The sequence below is a fragment of the Mesocricetus auratus genome, unplaced genomic scaffold, assembly GCF_017639785.1.
Source record: "Mesocricetus auratus isolate SY011 unplaced genomic scaffold, BCM_Maur_2.0 Super-Scaffold_6730, whole genome shotgun sequence".
Taxonomy (NCBI): domain Eukaryota; kingdom Metazoa; phylum Chordata; class Mammalia; order Rodentia; family Cricetidae; genus Mesocricetus; species Mesocricetus auratus.
In genome coordinates this window covers 90,413,735-90,432,547 of record NW_024429184.1, presented here as the reverse complement: position 1 = coordinate 90,432,547, position 18,813 = coordinate 90,413,735, and the positions used below count along the sequence as shown (strand labels likewise).

At 42.3% G+C, this 18,813-nt stretch overlaps 1 protein-coding gene across 2 annotated transcripts in view; it reads right to left on the bottom strand.

Annotated features, from left to right (window-relative positions):
- Atp8b1 (ATPase phospholipid transporting 8B1) overlaps positions 1 to 18,813 on the bottom strand; it is a 119,839-nt gene that overhangs the window by 38,219 nt on the left and 62,807 nt on the right. For both annotated transcript variants that reach the window (XM_040741712.1, XM_040741713.1), the window contains exons 3-12: positions 13,470 to 13,567; positions 11,568 to 11,681; positions 9,378 to 9,476; positions 9,205 to 9,266; positions 7,123 to 7,195; positions 6,944 to 7,014; positions 5,370 to 5,452; positions 5,094 to 5,252; positions 4,719 to 4,807; positions 901 to 1,091 (exon numbers count right to left, since the gene is read on the bottom strand). In XM_040741712.1, the coding sequence (XP_040597646.1) occupies positions 901 to 1,091; positions 4,719 to 4,807; positions 5,094 to 5,252; positions 5,370 to 5,452; positions 6,944 to 7,014; positions 7,123 to 7,195; positions 9,205 to 9,266; positions 9,378 to 9,476; positions 11,568 to 11,681; positions 13,470 to 13,567 (1,039 nt within the window). The remainder of the gene's footprint in view (positions 1 to 900; positions 1,092 to 4,718; positions 4,808 to 5,093; positions 5,253 to 5,369; positions 5,453 to 6,943; positions 7,015 to 7,122; positions 7,196 to 9,204; positions 9,267 to 9,377; positions 9,477 to 11,567; positions 11,682 to 13,469; positions 13,568 to 18,813) is intronic.

Sequence of the window (18,813 nt, the reverse complement as noted above, 5' to 3'; positions counted from 1 at the left end):
CTGAGCTGTCCATCTCCTTAGCACTGCCATCTTGGTTTCTGCTAAAGTGGCCACTGAACAGATGGCAGCTCCAGGGATTTATTTCCCATTCAGAGAATACCAGTAACTACATGTAATAAAATAAAAAACAAATATACGTGCTATAAGATTTAAATCACATAAAAGCTTCTAATGACGTCTGAGGGTGTGAGATCCCAGGGGCCTCTGGGCTATTGTTCATTGGAGTAACGACTGACTGGTTACTCTGTGTATTACAAGGCATAGTCTCTCCTCCAAAGGTCCCACATCCAACTGGTCAATAATTGCGAACTTTGATATGAGAGCAGGAAGAAGGACGAGAAGAAGGGTTGATTACAAAACAGGTAGCTATGACCTTGACCTTTGTTGGGGCTGGGATTGCCCCTGCACTGAGAAACATGGTGAGAGGCTGAAGGAAGGCAGGGGATGCCTTTCCTACTAGGAGGTAGCAGCGGGAAGCAGGCACCTGGCAGGAGAGCAAAGCCGGGGCCCTGTAATAAAGAAGGTTCCGCTATAGAGCAGAGGATCCGGAAAATGAAGCATTTTCCATGCCTTCTGAATCTTTCACCTTCTCCCAGACTCTTTTTGAACCCTGTGCTCCAGAACCCACTGAGAAAGACTCAAGCAAATGACTGTCACCTTTGACCATGGAACACCACTGGCCTTATCTGCATAGGGGACAAGACAGAAAGTGCCTGGCACAGGGGAGATACTCACTGCTCACGCCCTTCTCCTACCTCGCTCTCAGTTCCAAAACGTCATTTTATTTTCTTCTTCCTTTTGACCTTTGAATCAATTATTGCTAAACATGAAGGTGCTTCCCCGGGAAAAAGTACTAGAATCTTACCTGAAAGCAAAAGGCCAAGGGGAGGCCAGGCTTACCTGACATAGAGAGAGATGGGCACCATGGTGTTCAGCACAATGATGTAGCCCCAGAAATTCAGGAAGCCCCGGTAAGAAGGAGTAGCGTTTTCTCCATCATAGAGGTACCAGGAATAATTGCCAACTTGTGCTTCCCAATAAGCGTGGCCAATGGCAAGACCAGCAGAAACCAGGATGAGTACAATAAAGATCTAGAAGACATGTATTACGAAGCATAATTTCCAACTCCATAACTTTCAAAGATTCTAATAACGTTATTTAGCACTTTACTTACATATGGCTTTTTAATGGTCTGTAAAAACATTACACTTAAAAGAAAACAGGATGTAAGGATGCCTTATAGTCTATACGGTTATGCCTGACTGCTATGTTTTCTCCCCAAAATCATCTTTCAAAAGAGGAGCTGGTGTCTTATATTAAATCCTTAAAGGCATTTATATGATGAGTAGTCTCATAGCTATTATTACTTCAAACAGTGATATATTGTTTGAGAAGATACTTCACTCTTACATGAAGCAACTTAAAATAACAGAATTGAGAGGGTTATAGAAAATACTGGATGCAAGTTGATTTGTTTCATTTTTTTTGAGAAAGGGTCTCACATAGCCCATGCCTCCCTTGACCTTCCTTGAGGATGACTATAACCTTTCTGATCTACCTGCCTGCTCTTCTAGGTGCTGGGAATAAAGGCATGTACCACCACTGTCTGTTTATGAGATTCGTGGTGACCCAACCCAGGGCTTCATTCATGACAGACAAATTCTCTACCAGTTGCGCTATTCTTTAGTCATGCCTAAAGTGGGTGTGGTTAGTGGTGTGGTAAACCGCTCTTTTATTACCTAATCTGTATGCGCCTCTAGTAAGTCACATGGGTTAATGGCAGCACACGGCTTCCTCCTACATTATTTAGTTTTCTGAGACTGGTCTTACTTCCGAGCCCCCAGGCTCAGTCCTGTCTTAGTTGCCATAATGCTGTGAATATGGGGATGGATCAGTATATCCAGCTATTTAGTTTTTTGTTTGTTTTTTGAGATGGGGTTTCTCTGTATTGTTTTGGAGGCTGTCCTGGAACTTGCTCTGTAGACCAGATTGGCCTTGAACTCACAGAGATCCGCCTGCCTCTGCCTCCCGAGTGCTGGGATTAAAGGCGTGCGCCACCACCACCCAGCTTTTGTTTGCTTGTTTTTAAGAAAGGCAGGGAAATGTCTCCCATATTTGGGTTTTCATACTGGATCAATGCTATAGGAGTTGTGTGACATTTTAAATGCAGTGGTTCGAATGATCAAATATCTCCTATAGGCTCACGTATTGAACATTTGGTCCCCAGTTGGTGGTGCTGCTTGAGAAGGTTTTGAAGGTGGAACTTAGCTGGAGAAAAAACACCACTGAGGGACAAGCCTTGAGATCTATAGATTGGTTCCACTTCCTGTCCCTGTCTCTAGTTCCAGATTGCCAGGCCTACCTTACATTTCTTTGGTTAATGATGCCTTGCCATGTGATGTGACTGACTTTATTCGCTGGGAACCATGAGCCAATGAAACCCTTTTTCCCACTAATTGCTTTCAATCATGGTACTTATCATAGCAACAGAAAGGTAACCAATACAGTATTCAATATTATCTAAGCTACAATGGGTGGGTGCCATGTTACAGAGTTGAGAACCATGTTTTTGGAACAAAAAAATTGAGCCACCCTGGGCTACATAACAAGACCCTGTCTCAATTTCTTTTTTTTCTTTCAATTTTCCCAGAAATATTTATATATTCACAGTAGTAATATAAATTCCAGGGAAAATGTAAAGTTCTGAATGCAGATTCTCAAAGTACCTTCTTGAAATGAATGGACCCAGGGGAGAGACAATGATCTGTGAGTGCTTGCATTTTGATGGTTACAATCATACCAGACATAAATATTCCAAGTCCACATAATGTTTTCACAAAATTGGGTGGGTGGTCTTCAGATTGCTTTATTCCTTCTTGTGGCTCTAAGTATGTACACACTTGAACATATTGTAAGTTCTGAAGTGTTTATGCATTCAGGGTGAACTAAATATTGGAAAAACAATTCTCAGTGTGTGCAAAAGTGTTAACACTGCAGGCTTAAGTCTACTCTCCTTAGAAGATGGCTTTCTTTTTTTTTTTTTTTTTTTTTTTTTTTGGTTTTTTGAGACAGGGTTTCACTGTATCTTTGGAGGCTCTTCTGCAACTAGCTCTTGTAGACCAGGCTGGTCTCGAATTCACAGAGATCCACCTGCCTCTGCCTCCTGAGTGCTGGAATTAAAGGCGTGTGCCACAACCGCCATGCTGGGATTAAAGTCGTGCACTACAACCCCCCAGCTGGAAGATGGCTTTCAAGATAGGCCCTTGGCTGACATATGGAAACTTAGATTTGGGGAGGGTTTCCCAGCTTCTTATTTCTGATTCTCCTATAATAGTGGTTCTCAACCTTCTGAATACTGAGACCCTTTAATACAGTTCCTCATACTGTGGTGACCCCCCCACCATAAAACTGACTTCCTTGCTACTTCATAATGGTAACTTAGCTACTGTTATAAATCATAATGTAAATATCTGATATGCAACTGCTGTAAAAGAGTTATTTGACACCCCCCCCAAATCTATGCCAAAGGGGTCTTGACGCATAGATTGAGAACCACTACTCTATAAGAACAGATCACATGCCTGTTTGGGCAAACAACATCATTTATGCTGATCACCTGTATTCCTACAGAAGTCTGGAATTTGGAGCATGGTGGACAAGTGGAGCCTCACACCTAACCCCCAACTGAAAGAGTGTCTTAGGAGCTTTACTAGGGACAACAGGTACACATGCAGTCACAATCTGCTGCTGAGGGAACTGAGTGCCTATCTAGTGGGACCCCAAGCGGGATCTTAACCAACTTCCTCTAGATTTTGTCTCATGAGCTTTCTGTTCATCTTGTTTTCTAACCTTGGGCTGCAGCAAGACACAGGTGCAAGACCATGCCAAACACCATGGATCCTCCTAATCTTGAGCATAGATATAGCTTTGAAGACCCTCAACAAGCCTTGTTTTTAACCTTTCTTTAGGTGGGCAGGCATGCACACTTGCATTTATGATAATTGCCCCTATGGGAAACTAATATCAACAGCAATAAAATCTACTTAATAGTTCCTAGAATTTTAGCACTCCTGTCAAGAGGGGAGATAATTTAAAGAGAAATAGTTGTGTGCCCCCCCACTTTCGTTATCAGTCTATTGAGACAATGGTACCCAAGTAGTTGGAATTTTCCCAGGAATCTAATCCTGGGCAAAGGAAAAGGCTGAGGCCTGGTACCAGGCAGAGGATTGGAACTGGAGCTCAGACAATGAGTCAGTGGTGGGTGGAGCCCCGACCTAACCAAGGCTGCTTCCTTTTGCACACTTCTTCTAGCTGAGATTAAACCTCATGCCAAGATCCCAACGACGGACTTAGGATTCTTGTCCCAGTGTGGCCACACTGAGGAAATCTCCTTTCTCTGTTTCTGACTAGTACTTGCCTGTTTCATTGACTTAATGATGTTGGGTAGCCAAGCCCAATGTATTGGAGATACCAGAGCCCAGGCTCTGACCCTAACAGCTCAGGTAAGAGTCCCACGGTAGTGTCCCTGGTTCTTAATGTCTCAGAAAAGGCTCGGGACTCCCTTTACATCCATCCTACTAGGCGTGGTGTGTCCAGGCCTCTTTGAACTCCACCTAAAGTTGCCAGATCACCTTGCATTAGAACAACATACATCAAAATTATTGCAAAAGACAGTAGTCTAATCTAGTCTCTCATCTACCAGAATGAAAAATAAATACCGTGTACACCATGTAGTTCATCAAGTAATCAATTTTTGTTCTTTTAAACCTGGTTTTCCCACTATTCTTCATTATCTTAGTGTCAGCACCTAAAAAATGGAAAATTCAATGTGATTAATAGTTAGAAAATTCAATGAATAAGCATGCCAATAAAATTACTCTTTCTGTGTTTTTGATAGAAAAACAACAGAAAAGCATTTCCCACCACTAGTCCTCTACAAACACTTCTTAGTTGTGGTCTAGCTACACAGTCCCAGTGAGCTGAAATATCAGTTCTCCCGCCTCAGCCTCCTGAGCTCTGGGATGTCAAGCCTGGACCCCTATGCTCAGCTCATTCTTGAAATCTTAAGAACTGGAAGGACATTCAGGAAGTACCTGCAAAAATGACCAAGCCATGGCAGACATCGGTGTTCCTGATCACACAGCCACGCAACAGGATTTTATCAGCATCCAAAGGGAAGCTCCGTTTCCTCCAAAACAGGGTTCCCGTGAACTTGTCTAGCCGGTTGTTTGGTTCTTCACATTCAATGAAACCTTTTTCAAAAGGTTTGGTTCACACAGTCAGTCAGACACGAAAGAACTGGCTTTTACCAATGGCCACCAAATAAAACAGTTAGACTTTTAAACAAAGTAAGGAAGTTCTGTACAAACCATTGAATGTCGCCAAGTTATCTTCCGTTTGGAGATACTGGTCTGTGATTTCAAGGGCCATTTTGAACTTCAAATTGGTTTCACTACAAGGAAGGAGGGGTGTTAAAGGAGCACAATTTGGAGCTCAAAAGAACAAGAAGAATTTCCGCACAGTAACATCGGGCCTCTCTGGGAGTGAAGCTTGTTCTATTTTCAAACTCTACTTGTAAGTTTAGATGGAGCTGATGCAAGAACAAGGTTCTAAACCTAAGACGTGCCGCTTTCTTTTGCTGGGTGCTACTGTGCCATTGTGTCTTCAAAGTACCCACAGCCTTCTCTTCAAGTGACCTTTGACCCCCAACCTGGCCTACAGCAGGCTGCCACACTAACTACAATGGCATGCAAAGCAGACCCAGTGCAGGCAGGTTGCTTGGCAGCTTCTGTCTCGGTATTTCCTAGAACAGGCAATTGGATGTGTTTCTGATAGGCAACTCTATCTAGGCAAGGAGGTGGCAGGAGTACGTACAAGACCACTCCAACCACAGCACAAAGGACAGCAAATGTTGGCGCTCCATGGGGGCAGGTGGCACATCCCTTCAAGTGTTAGCACTCCATGGGGGCAGGTGGCACATCCCTTCAAGTGTTAGCACTCCATGGGGGCAGGTGGCACATCCCTTCAAGTGTTAGCACTCCATGGGGGCAGGTGGCACATCCCTTCAAGTGTTAGCACTCCATGGGGGCAGGTGGCACATCCTCTCAAGTGTTAGTGCTCCATGGGGGCAGGTGGCACATCCTCTCAGGAAGGCCAGCCTACCAGTCACACAAGAGTCTCCACTCATTAGGAAGCTGAGTGGAGATCCCAGCTCCACCACTCAGTTATCACAGGGCATGATATGATGGGACTTCCTGTCTCTGGAAAACACCAGCATTTGGAACAAGAGCTGTGTCACTGCAAAGATTGGACAATGAACTAGCTGATCTACAGAGCAAGGGAAGGCCAGATTTCCACTCCCGATTCTAGACCTCCACAAAGCAATGGGCCCATTATCTGGGATAGGAGAAACAAGAGCCACAGTGAGCAGAGCCCTGACTGTCCCTTAATATGTGACCTTAGCAAGGCTATTTCACCTCTCTCAGCCTCAACTTCATCATGTGATAGTAATTATATAGTTGTTAAAAAGATTAAATAAGCATTACTCAGGAATGTCTATATACAATTAAGTCATCAATAAATCTACCAAAAATTGCTCAAAAAACAGTACTTTATTCTAAAAATGATAAGCAAGTTCAAAATTGCCTACTGACAAAGAACCTAGTCTTGTTTGTGAAGATGTGACAGCATCCATGGTCACCTGTGGGTCTGATCACTGTTCAGCAGTTTATAAGGGGTTTAGATAAGTGGTCCTCATGGGAGGTGGGCAACAGCCCCATTTTATAGTGGATGTTCTATTTTATTTAAAAAGAAAAAAAGGACATTGTCAGACTGCCAACAAGTAGCTGAGGCAAAGGCCAAGTCTTGGGTTTCCCACCCAGAATATGCAATACATGTTCCCTTCAGGCCACCTTTGAAGTAGGTTCACCTGAGATACACTCACCCATCAAGCTCAGCCGTTTCTACATAGCAGAGACTGTTAGGCTCTGAGCTGGACAGCAGCAGAATGTCAGCCTGTCCAAAATAAAAGACACCTATCACACAGGGTCCTCAGGGTGGAAGGTACATGGATTGGGTGGGTATGAATAAGGAGAATGAGAAAAGCAGAAGTTTGTCACTTACGGGAATAAAATCATTCTTCTTCAGACGGATGACGTCTCCAACTTGGACATCTTTCCACTTGATGATTTTGAACCTAAAAATCAAATGTAATGACTTAGAAATGTATGTGTTAATCCCAAATGACAAAGGGGCATATTAGCAACTTTATGTCTCAACATCAGAAGCTCTTCTGTTGGGATCTCTGAGTGATGTGATAATTTTCCTGAAGGACTTCTGGGCCCTACCTCACTGATGGCCCAAGTTTTGCAGACTCCACTGTATAAGCTGCAAGGGCCGTGACACTGCTAGAGATGCCCCTTAGCTCCAAGTTCAAGGCAAAGCCTGTGTGTATGTACACATTTGTGCATGAGAGAGAGAGAGAGAGAGAGAGAGAGAGAGAGAGAGAGAGAGAGAGAGAGAGAGAGAGAGAGAGAGAGAGAGAGAGAGCATGAGTGCATGCGTGCCTGCGTTGACTTGGCCAGAGCTGAATGCATTCTGTGCGTGCACGATTCTCTGGATGATACCCAGGGGTGAGCTCCCTCCCTAGCCTCAGGGCTGCTCATTACCAGAGTCACTGATCCACACTAAACAGTGAGGTGGGGTGGCAAAGAATCTCAACCCCTTCACAATATTGACTCTAGGTGATTCCAGAGGTGACTTCCAGCTAAGAAACCATTTATTTACAAGGAGAAAAAAAACCTATGTCAACATTTACAAAGTGTTGGCACCTATTTTGAACTAAGTGTAGAGGATGTGTGACTGTAAATTGGATTATTTTCTTAACTGTGGACACATTAAACAGTCTTTTGAGTTGGGCCTTCATTCCTATTTTTGGTGCTTGTCTTTGGACTCATTCCTTGAGATCTTGCTCATAAAATAACTCATTACTGACCCCTTGGTTGGTTGACTTGGCCAGAGCTGAATGCATTCTGTGTTTCTTGAAAAAGAGTTTATTGACTACTTTCTGTGTGTTAGATGTAGGGTATAGTCTGGGTCAGGAGATGAGACAACTACACATATAATTCTAATACAATTCATGTCATAAAAAGATGAGCTCTAAAAGGTTCGGAGAGGGGATGGGAGGGAGAAATCACTTTAGGTGACAAATTAGGAAAGGTATGGGGACATCCCTGCAGGGGCCACATTTGGTGGAGGGAGAAGCAGCACACTGGAGGCAGCAGGCTCATGTAAGTCCTCAACATCCTGAGTGGAACAAGTCCAGTTAGCAACTACATATAATCCAGTTTGGGGACAGCTCCACAGCTGTTGTGGAATAATCCTTCTGTATGCTGTGAAGACAGGTTGCTCTCATTATTAATAAAGAGCTAACTGGCCAATGGCTATGCAAGATTTCGGAGGCAGAGAGAATACTGGGAAGAAGAGCGATGGAGTCAGAGGAGTTGCCAACCTAACACGGGAAGTACATAGATGAGGCAAACAAGCCTTGGGGCAGCATATAGCTTAATAGAAATGGGTTAACTTAAGTTATAAGTGCTAGCTAAAAACAAGTCTAAGCTTTTGGCTGAGCACTTATAATTAATAATAAGTCTCTGTGTGGTTATTTGGGGAAAGGTTGGCAGGACAGAGCTGATCGGTGGGACAGAGCTGATCAGCAGTCTAGACAGAGAACTCCACCTACACACAGCCCTGAAGGTGAGGTAACATCTCTATCAGAGATGACTCACCATTAAAATACCAATGTACTTGGGCTGATGAGATGGCTCAGTCAGTAAAGTGCTTACAGTGAAGTCTTGAGGACTGAGCTTGATTCCCAGATCCCATGTGGAAAAGCCAGGGATGGCAATGCATGCTTGTAACTCCAGTGCTAGGGAGGTGGACTCGCTTGCCAGCCAATCTAACTGAATTGACCAGCCCCAGAATCTTGACAGATATGATTTCAAAAAGAAAGGCATAGCATCTGTGGGGAGACACCCAATATTGACTTCTGGTACCATGTGTACAAGCACTCATGTACACACAAACACACACACACACACACAAAGTTAATGCGCCACAGACTTCTAGGTTCTCCTAGTTATTTTTCAACATGCTTCTAGACATATTTACACATGAAATCTTTGTAGCTAAATTAAAAATAGGTACCTGCCATCCTTAATGACTTCACATGTCCTATTGTTGATTTCTTTGTCCATTTTATGGCGAGCCTTTGGAAGGAAGATGAGGAAGTATTATTTGAATTGTCTCAATCTATAAAGCATCAATGACAAATGTCAATAAGGACATAATGATAAGAAGGTGGCTTGAGAAATCCTTACCACATCATCTACCAGGTCTTTGATTGCCGTGATGCCTAGCACCAGAAGTAGTGGTACAAGTGTGGTATACCATGCCAAGGTGGAGATTTGAGGAATTGCCTAAAAGAAAAGAAAAAGCTTGCATACACATGTTCCCATGAAAACATAGTTAATTTACAAGTAACAGATACCTAATTTTAAGTTTGCTAATCCTAATGTCTATCATTGAACAAGTCGGGAGCACAATGAGAAATAGACATTTAAGAGTCATTCTGCTGGCTCTCTCTGGCTTCTGGCATATGGAACAGTCTGGCAGACAGAAATATCTCCCTGTCCTAGAAATTATCTCCCTGTGGCTTTAACTAGACATCAAAGAGAGTTTGCATCATAACTACTCTAAACTGTTTTGTAAAAATCCAAAGTAGGGCTGGGCAATGGTGGTGTACACCTTTAATTCTAGTACTCAGGAGGCAGAGGCAGGCAGAACTCTGTGAGTTCGTGCCTAAACTAGTATACAAAGCAAGTTCCAGAAGAGCAGGACTGTTACACAGAGAAACCCTGTCTGAAAAAAAAAAAAAAAACCTCAAAGTAGGTGGGGTGTGGAGGAAGTAGTCCTTAATTCTGAGCTTCAATGTGTCCAGCCAGTGGTTACTGTGGTCCTGCAATGCAGTAAAAGATGGCAATAGGGAGAGCTGCTTCTGAAGGCAACTGATTAGGCAAAGCTCCCATCATGGTCACTGGCCCTGGCTCAGGCAAGGGATGCGTCTTTAGTAAACATCTCTCAGAATCCTTTGCTGATCTTTGGATCACATCTGGTTCTAAGATCCTGAAGTCAGCATCATTCAGCTTTCCATATTCAGGCTTTTAGACTTTGGGCAAGTTACTTTACCATACTAAGCCTCAGCTCTTCTCTGGAAGATGGAGCATGTGCTGGTGTTTACGTCATAGAGAGCAAGTAAGCAAGAAAACAGCCTGTCTATTGCAGTCTCCCTAATGCAGATTGCTGTACCTTATGAGAAAGCAAAAGGGCTGCAGCTGTATCATGAAAACGTGAATCTGCCTAGAAGAAGCTGAAGGGACAGCACACTGACCACAGAGAGACCTAACACGACTTGAAGGTCTCTCTACACTTGCCCGGCGTCACACCCTTTCTGATGAAGCTACCAGGTGTCTGTCTCCCTATACTTTCTGTCCTACATACCCTACGTCCCTCTCAGACATACATCTACTATATTTTAAAGCTCCATTAAGAAATCCCAGTTGTGGTTTCCAATCCAACCCCTGTGATACAGAATCTGATAAAGCCAACTGACTATGTTATCTTTATAATCCACATATCAGGTACTAAAGGTCGATTCTGAGCATGAACTAAATTGTGTAGAGCCCCTTGATTATAGTAACCGTTTCTACATAGATAAAAGTCTAACGCTCCAGATAAGGACTCCCTGGATTTAAAAAAAAAGTGTTTTGCTTGTTTTTCTAATGTAAAACCAATTCACAAAAGTAACCTACTAGAGACTTTATGAACAAATTATCAATAAAGAGTCAATAGTATTCTTATGGAAAAACAGATGACTAACAAAAAAAGCAAATATAGAACCAACAACAAAGCCCTATTTTTTATTATTAATTTTTTTAAAGTTTAAATTTAGATTAGAAACATGGTTGGTTCACAAGTCAGTTCCAGGTCCCTCTCCCTTATTTTAAGGTACAAATAATTTTATAAATATTTTAGTATTATTTACTTTAGGGATACGGTTTTATCACTCACATCAGTACAAAAATCAGTTTTTGGAAAACAGAATTAAACCATGTCTGTTAGTACAGGTCTGTTATCCTAGATACATAGGAGGTTGAAGCAGTAAGACTGCAAGTTCAAGGCCTGCCTAGGCAAGTATATGAACATCTGCCTCAAATTGAAAAAGTAAAAAAGAGGACTGAAGATATAGCCTAGGGGTAGAGCATGATTGAGGCTGAAAGTTCAATCCCCCCATATCTGAAATGAAAATGCAAAATAGAATCAGAATAACATTTTTCCCATTTATTCTCTATACTCACTGAGCTTGTTCTGCACACAGGGCACAGATCCCTTATGAAGAAAACCCTGATATAAATATACAACACAGTTGAGATTGTCTACTGGCTGCACTGTCTACACACACCTACAGCATATGTCAATGAGAACAGATTCAAGGCATCAAAGGGCATTACCTGCAAGATAAGAAGGATCAGGAAATAGAAATTGGCTGCTCGCTTAAATTGTTCAAACAAATTCATGGGTAGAAAGGTAAATCCGTTGTACTTGTATGTTTTAATTGCATTATTCTGTTGGGGGAAAGAAAGTTATTCCAAATGGTACCATACAACAAGTACACCCACCTGACTAATGACTATTTCCACATCCTGTCAAAACCCAGGGCCATAACTCTCTGGCCAGAAGAATGCTGAGATTTTCTTCAAGTATTTTATTCTACCTAGGCTTGGAATGACTTTAAGAGTCTAGATCACAAGAAACAGACACCAGACTGTGACCTTACAGATCCTGCTGTCAGAGTTCTTGACCCATAGGACCGCTTTTAGAATTTGGGGCAAAGTTAGTTGCCAACATGAACAGATCAGCAAAGTACCTTTTATTAAGGGAAGATGAAGGCCACTGTGTCAGAAGGAGCAAAGTCATTCTTACAGGTTGATTGTGTCATCCAAAAGATATACTAGTATCTAATTCTAATGTCCGTTAACAAGATATCACTTGTCTTTGGGGTCCTGGCAGATAGATGAAATCAAGATGACTTCACAGTGGATCAGGGTGAGTTATAAACTGGTGACTGGTGCCCTTATAAGAAGGTGGGGGAAACTGGATACAGAGACACACAGGAAGAAGACAGAAGCAGGGAGGGAGTGATATATTTGGAAGCCAAAGAATGATAAGTATTGTGGGCAACATCAGATGTTGGGACAGGCATGTATCTGGTCCCAAGATTCTCCATAAGGAACCTAAATTGTCAGTGTCTTGACTCTGGACTTCCAACTTCCCGAACTATTAGGAAATAATGTTCTGCTTCCTAAGTCACACAATTATGATATTCTAATGGTCCACAGGAGAAAAGGTAGTCTAAGAATAAGTACCTACAGCCCTCTCTTTGGCTATTAAATTACTGAAATAATGATCCCCAAGAAATTGGAATTGCCCCTACACTCTCATGCTGGGAGAAGGAATTTCTCTCCTGGAAAGAGATTTCACACAGTTAGGACAACTTAACAGATCAACTTGTAGATCTGACTAGACCATCCCAACGATGGGTCAGTGATGGGTGGACAACATGCTGAACAGGACAGCTTAGTTATACATACGTCTGTGCTCCAGTTATCTTTAACCTCACAGAAAGATCTGGAAGACTAGACTACTTTAATTGCTATTCTTCTCAAGTTGGTCACACTAGATAAATTATTTTCTCTGCTTTTAGCTAATATTTGTCTGTATTCTTTCTTATGGAGCTATTGATTTTTATTCATGTATATGAATGTTTTGAAATCATGTATAAATGTATATTATATGTATGCCTGTTCCTTGCAGAGGCCAGAAGAGGGTTCCATACTCCTAAGAACTGGAGTTACAGATGGTTGTGACTGCCATGTGAGTGTTGGGAACTGAACCTGGGTCCTCTGCAAGAGCAACAAGTGCTCTTCACCACTGAGCCATCTGTCCAGCTGTACTTATCGAAATGTGTTATCATATTTTAAAGAAAATAAGCATTTGTAGGTGAAAATATCTTTGATGTCTCTAAATCCATCCAAGGCAGAGTCAACTTGTTACTTAAAAAAAAAGGGCTTCAGTGATATTTTATAATTTTCATAAAATATTTTAGCATGAACTTGGCTGCTACACAGGTGATGTTTCCATGGACATAATTCTATTTTGTACCAAGTCACACCTACCAACCTTCAGGGTAGTTAAACCTTAGTAAAAATGACACTCTGTAGAATGGGAGTGGGTTAGCAACAGCTCCAGGCTAGTAGTTACCTAGACGGAAGGTAATGTTTGAAGCTGAAAAGCACGACATTGACTAGGCAAACTTGGGTTACTATTAAAAAACAATTTTGTCATTAACTTACCGCATATTTGCTTTCCTTGATACAAAAGAACTTGGTGTTCATAAATTGAGGTTGTTCATGAAACTTTCGATCATTTGCTTTGACTTGCCACGTGCAATCTTTAAAGGAGAAAGAGAAAAGAATTATAAGTGTAAATGAAGGTCACTGGGGAAGGAATCAAATTAAAGCAAGGTCTGTAGAATGGATCCTAATCCACTTTGTGTGTGATGGCCTCAACAGGCCATTGAGATGCCAACAAGAAGGAGAATGGTGTGAAGTCCTCTGTGGAAGATGGAAATCTATAGTCATAGAGCCTGGGGTGGAACCTGGAATGGTCAATCTTAATTGCCAATTTGGATTGATAATAAGGTCCAGAATCACATGTGAGACAGAGCTCTTGGTAAGCCTGTGTGGAATTATCTTGATTACATTAGCTGAAGTGGAAACACACATTAACTGTGAGCATACCCGATAGGCTCGGGTCCTAACCTGAACAAGGAGGAAAAGAGAGACAAACACAGGTGTTCATCTCCAGCTGCTTCCTGAATGAGTATGGCTACAATGTGAATGGCTGCCTCAACCTCCTACTGCCAGGACTCCTCTGTCATGATGGATGTGAGCCCAAATTGACCTCATTTCCATTAAGTTCCCTTTGTTTAGGTATTTTATCACAACAGGAAAGTTAAATAAGACAGATCACAACCTCAACATCCTTGGAAAGAATCAAACCTGCCAGCAGCAGCATCTCAGTCTTTTAGACTAATGGTTCATGAGAATACATGTGAGTTGTTTAAATTACAATTCGTAGTTCTGGCAAGCGAATACCCAAGTTGCATTTTGACCAGCTGCTCGTGGAACATTAATGTCCTAAAACAGCAATCTACCTCTAAACATGATGGAAACAAAAATGCCAAAGAACCAGGAGTTCACAGCTATATTAAATTTTCAATTACAGCGACTTGGTTTCTAATATTTATATTTTTCTTAACATTTAGTGAATGAATAAATCACTAAGAAGGTTATCACCAACTAACCCCACACCTCTGAGTCATGATCTTGGATTGGTGTTGTTCATGCCTTTCCCTGGTGATCAATGCCAGTCATCTTTCTAAGTTCATTTCATGCTGTTGTATGTCTGAACTCCAGGGAACTTTAGAAAGTTGATAGGATCTCTGAGGCTGAGGAGAACATTTCCTCTCCAATAGGTGCCTCCTTAAAGACCTATTTATGTCCATCCTACCATGCCACTAATTTTGAGTCTCCCTAGGATAATCCCTGAAATCACTGGCAGAGTGAGTGACACCACAGTTTCCAACGTGTGTGTGTGTGTGTGTGTGTGTGTGTGTGTGTGTGTGTGTGTGTGTGTGTTTCATATGTGGTCAGATATATCTCTCTGTACACTAATCTTATCTCAACTGAGGTGGTCAATTTTAATTGTCAACTTGACACACTCTAGAATCACCTGTGAAGAGTTTCAATGAGGGATTGATAGATCAGTTAGGTCTGAGGGTATGTTTCTGGGGGGTTGTCTTTATTAAATTAATTGATGTGGGAAGACCCTGTCCACTGTAGGTGACGGCATTCCCTGAATCTGAATCCTGGACTGTATAGAATGGAGAAAGGTATCTGAGTAACAAACACACATGCATCCTTTCCTCGGTGCTCTTGGTTGTGGATGTGACCACATCTGATCAGATGTTTTAAGTTCCTGTCACCTTGAGTTCCCTACTATGATGGGTTGTAACCTGGAATTGTGAGCAAATATAAACAACCTATTTGCTCTTCTTAATAAAAATAAGTTTATGTTGATAAAATGAGGTAGGTTGTGGGACCTTTAGTCATTTGCTTTGACTTCTCATGTGCAACCTTTAAAAGGGAATGAGAAAAAGAAGTATGGAGAAACCCAGGTCATTGTTTTGTGTCAGAGTATTTTGATCATAGCAACAGAAATGAAACTAGGACACTATCCTTCCCACCCTATAGCCAATGTCACTCCTAAGCCTGCTTATTGTGTGGTTGGTGCAAAATAATCACTATCTCTTCAAAGATATGTAACTGTAGGACTCCACACCTTTGCTACAAATATAGGCATGTCCATGGGTGACCCAGCTGGAATGGACTGAATTCTGATGAGGTTCTTCATAGTAGCCTCATGAGATACACGTATTTTCCCCTGTAGCCCACAATATCTTTCCACTTCCTGGAAGAATGCACAGTTTCACAGGAAGATAATAATGAGTGGAAAGCTTCTTGGATAGTTGGTGTTTCTCATAGTCATAGCCAGAGGTCTTTTATAAGCTTCAAGACAGGGAGTCTGGGTCACTCTGAAGTTCTTGGGGACTTGTGGCTGCCTCCTCCAGTGTGTTAGTCATGCTCAGCATAGCCAATGGATGATTGGGCCAACAGCATGACTCCCAGCAGCAGACTTGGGGACCATGTTCTCCTTGTAACCTCAGTTGTACATTGACCATGTCTACTCATGTGCCAGTATGGACAGCATTGCTCTGACACTGATGGCTGCATGACTATAGCCATCCCTACAGGAGAGTGTCCCCTCTGGACGTGTTGAACAAGCCAGTACACTGCTCATTGATGGCTGCCATTTGCTTACTCTGTCTTTGAATATTGAAAATCACAATCCTTATGTTGAAGGTGTGAATGTAACTAGTCATCACATTCCAGGCCCCAATATAAACCCCATTTATATGGCAGCTTTTAATCTTTCAAACCCTTGGTGACATGTATTTTATCAGTGCCATTCCCAAAGTACACAGTTTATTCTATCTTCTGTCTGCTGTCCCTTTGGCCAGAGCCACTCCATGGATCTTCACGTGTTGGAGCTGAACCTGACCCAAGAGCAGAGGCAGAAAAACACAGAGGGACAGCAGTGACCATGGCTATTCTATCTGCATCTTACTGTGGGTACTGAGTCCTCCTCCCTGCCCAGACTGGTTCCCAGGAGAGTCTAGAGCATGCCAAGCTTATCCTTGAGTTCCTCACAGGTCCTCCATGTGTTTTGAACACATTAGCACCAACAGTATCTTCTGACTGAGTTAGAAATGCTAAATTTATAGTTCAGCTTGCTCCCCATCTATATCAGTTGGCGCCCTATTGTTGAAACCCAGTTCTCAGTGAAAATTTAGGTGCAAGGAACCTTCCAACACAGAGGTGACTTCGGTTGGCAATAAAGCTGCAGCTCCTGTGTTTTGTCTTGTTCCTCCACACTGGGCTTATACTGCCCTATATTACGTCAGCTTTGTAGATAACATGTTCCATTATCTGTGCCAGGCATGGTGCTTAGTGGTTACCATCTTTATTTTATAGATCAGGCACTGAAGCATTGACAGGGTCAGCGAGTAGACTCAGAGTCTAGCTGGTCTCTCTGAGTTTCTAGTGTAGCCTGACCCCGAACTTGCTTTGCTGGCTAGGCCCTTCTTTTGGAACACAATCTCTATACCACTCTGCCAACAAGAGCCAACTTAAGCTCATTCATGAGACCAGGAGCACCTTTCCTCTATTACCACAGCATCCAGCCATGCTTGATCTCTAATACAAAGGTGCAAATGTGTTGCTGCCACGAAAGCTCAAAATATGGTTGTCATTAGCTAGGAGTTAGGCCAAAGGCAGCATCCCTCGGCATTGAATTCATCAACCTGCAGGGAGCTGGCCTTCCTTTGAGTGACACACAAGTGGGCGGGTCAAGTTTTGATGAAAGAAACAAAGATGCCACTTTTGGAAGGGAGAGTAGGGAAAAGAAAATTTATGAGTAAGGGAATCATAAAGCGATCAATAGCGCAGCAATTGTAAAACTCAAAGGCATACTTATGAAAATACTTCATCTTCTTGAGTGACTCACTTTTCATCATCCCACTCTTTAGGAAACATGGATACTACTATAAGACATCAAGTGCAGACTGCCAGAGAATGCAAATAATGAATTTGATTACATTTTTGAAATCACAAAACCATTACTGAGTGTTTCCTTGCATGCTTTGGCTGCCACTCATCAGCTAATCATAAGTGCTATGTTATGACAACTGGAAATGTTCCTGGCATCTTCCAAGCTCAAGAGCAATTTCATCAAAAGGGAAGATGGAAGTAGAAGTACAAAATAACCCATGAGCACTGTGGTAAGATCTGCAATCAGAACACTTCTTTCCCACTCAAAGAATAGTTCAAAAGAAAAATAAAAAAATAAAAATAAAAAAACATTTCTTTGGATAAAATTTTGAATCCATTGCATTTGTAGCAGTTTGCAGATTATCTGATTTTTATTATTTTCTAAAGGACTTGTTAATTTTTATTGTATGTGCATTAGTGTTTGTCTGCATGTATGTCTATATGCACCACTGCATTCCTGGTGATCACAGAAGCAGGACAGGGCACTGGAATGCATGGAATTGGAGTTACAGACAGTTGGAAACTCCCATGTGGATGCTGGAGATACAACCCTGGGCCTCTGCAAGAGCAGGGGTGCTCTTAACTGCTGAGCCAACTCTCCAGCCCCTACTATCTTATTCTTTAAGACAGGGTCTTACAACATGGCCCAAGCATGGCCTCAGCCTTCTGAGTGCTGGGTTACAGTTGTGTGTACCACATCCAGCGACACACGCTTTTAAGGTTTTACTTGAGCTCATCGAATACATGACACATTCTAGGTACTGATATTCTACAGCACTGCTGGCAACCATTGCTCTGCATTTCAGGAGGGATCAGAAGCTGACAAGATTCTTGGAGCAGAAAGAAAAGGTCAGTGTGCAGGACCGGAACTCAGTCTTAGAAACGCTCAGGAGGGGTGTGTAAGGGCGGTGCACACCTTCAGCTGCAGTAGTTACCCAGGATGCTGAGGCAGGAAGGTCAAAGGTTACAAGATGGAGAGATGGATGGCTCAGCAGTTAAGAGTACTGGCTGCCCCTGCAGAGGACCTAAGCTCAGTTCCTGGCACTCGGATAACAGTTCACAATCATCCATAACTCTAATTCCAGGGAATTCAAAGTCACCTTCTGATTCCTGTGGGCACCAGGTACACATGTGGTATACATACACACACGCATGCAGAGCACTCATGCACATAAAATAAATAAATAAATCTTTAAAAAAAAGTTATAGGTCAGCCTGGACTATGCAGTAACGCCCTGTTAAAAAATAAAACAAACAAACAAAAACAGAGCAAACCAATCAAAAACCTACAAAACAAAGCAGCAAAAGAGCCTAGGAGGAAAGACGAAGCCATTCTGTGAATGAGCTGATGAATTTTCCTGCCTTTCCCAGGGGTGTCGAGTCCAGCCCCACAGCAATCCCACCAGATTCCTAAATTCCCTTCTATAATGAAGGCCTTAGCATGCAGTTAGGGAGCTTAGCCCCA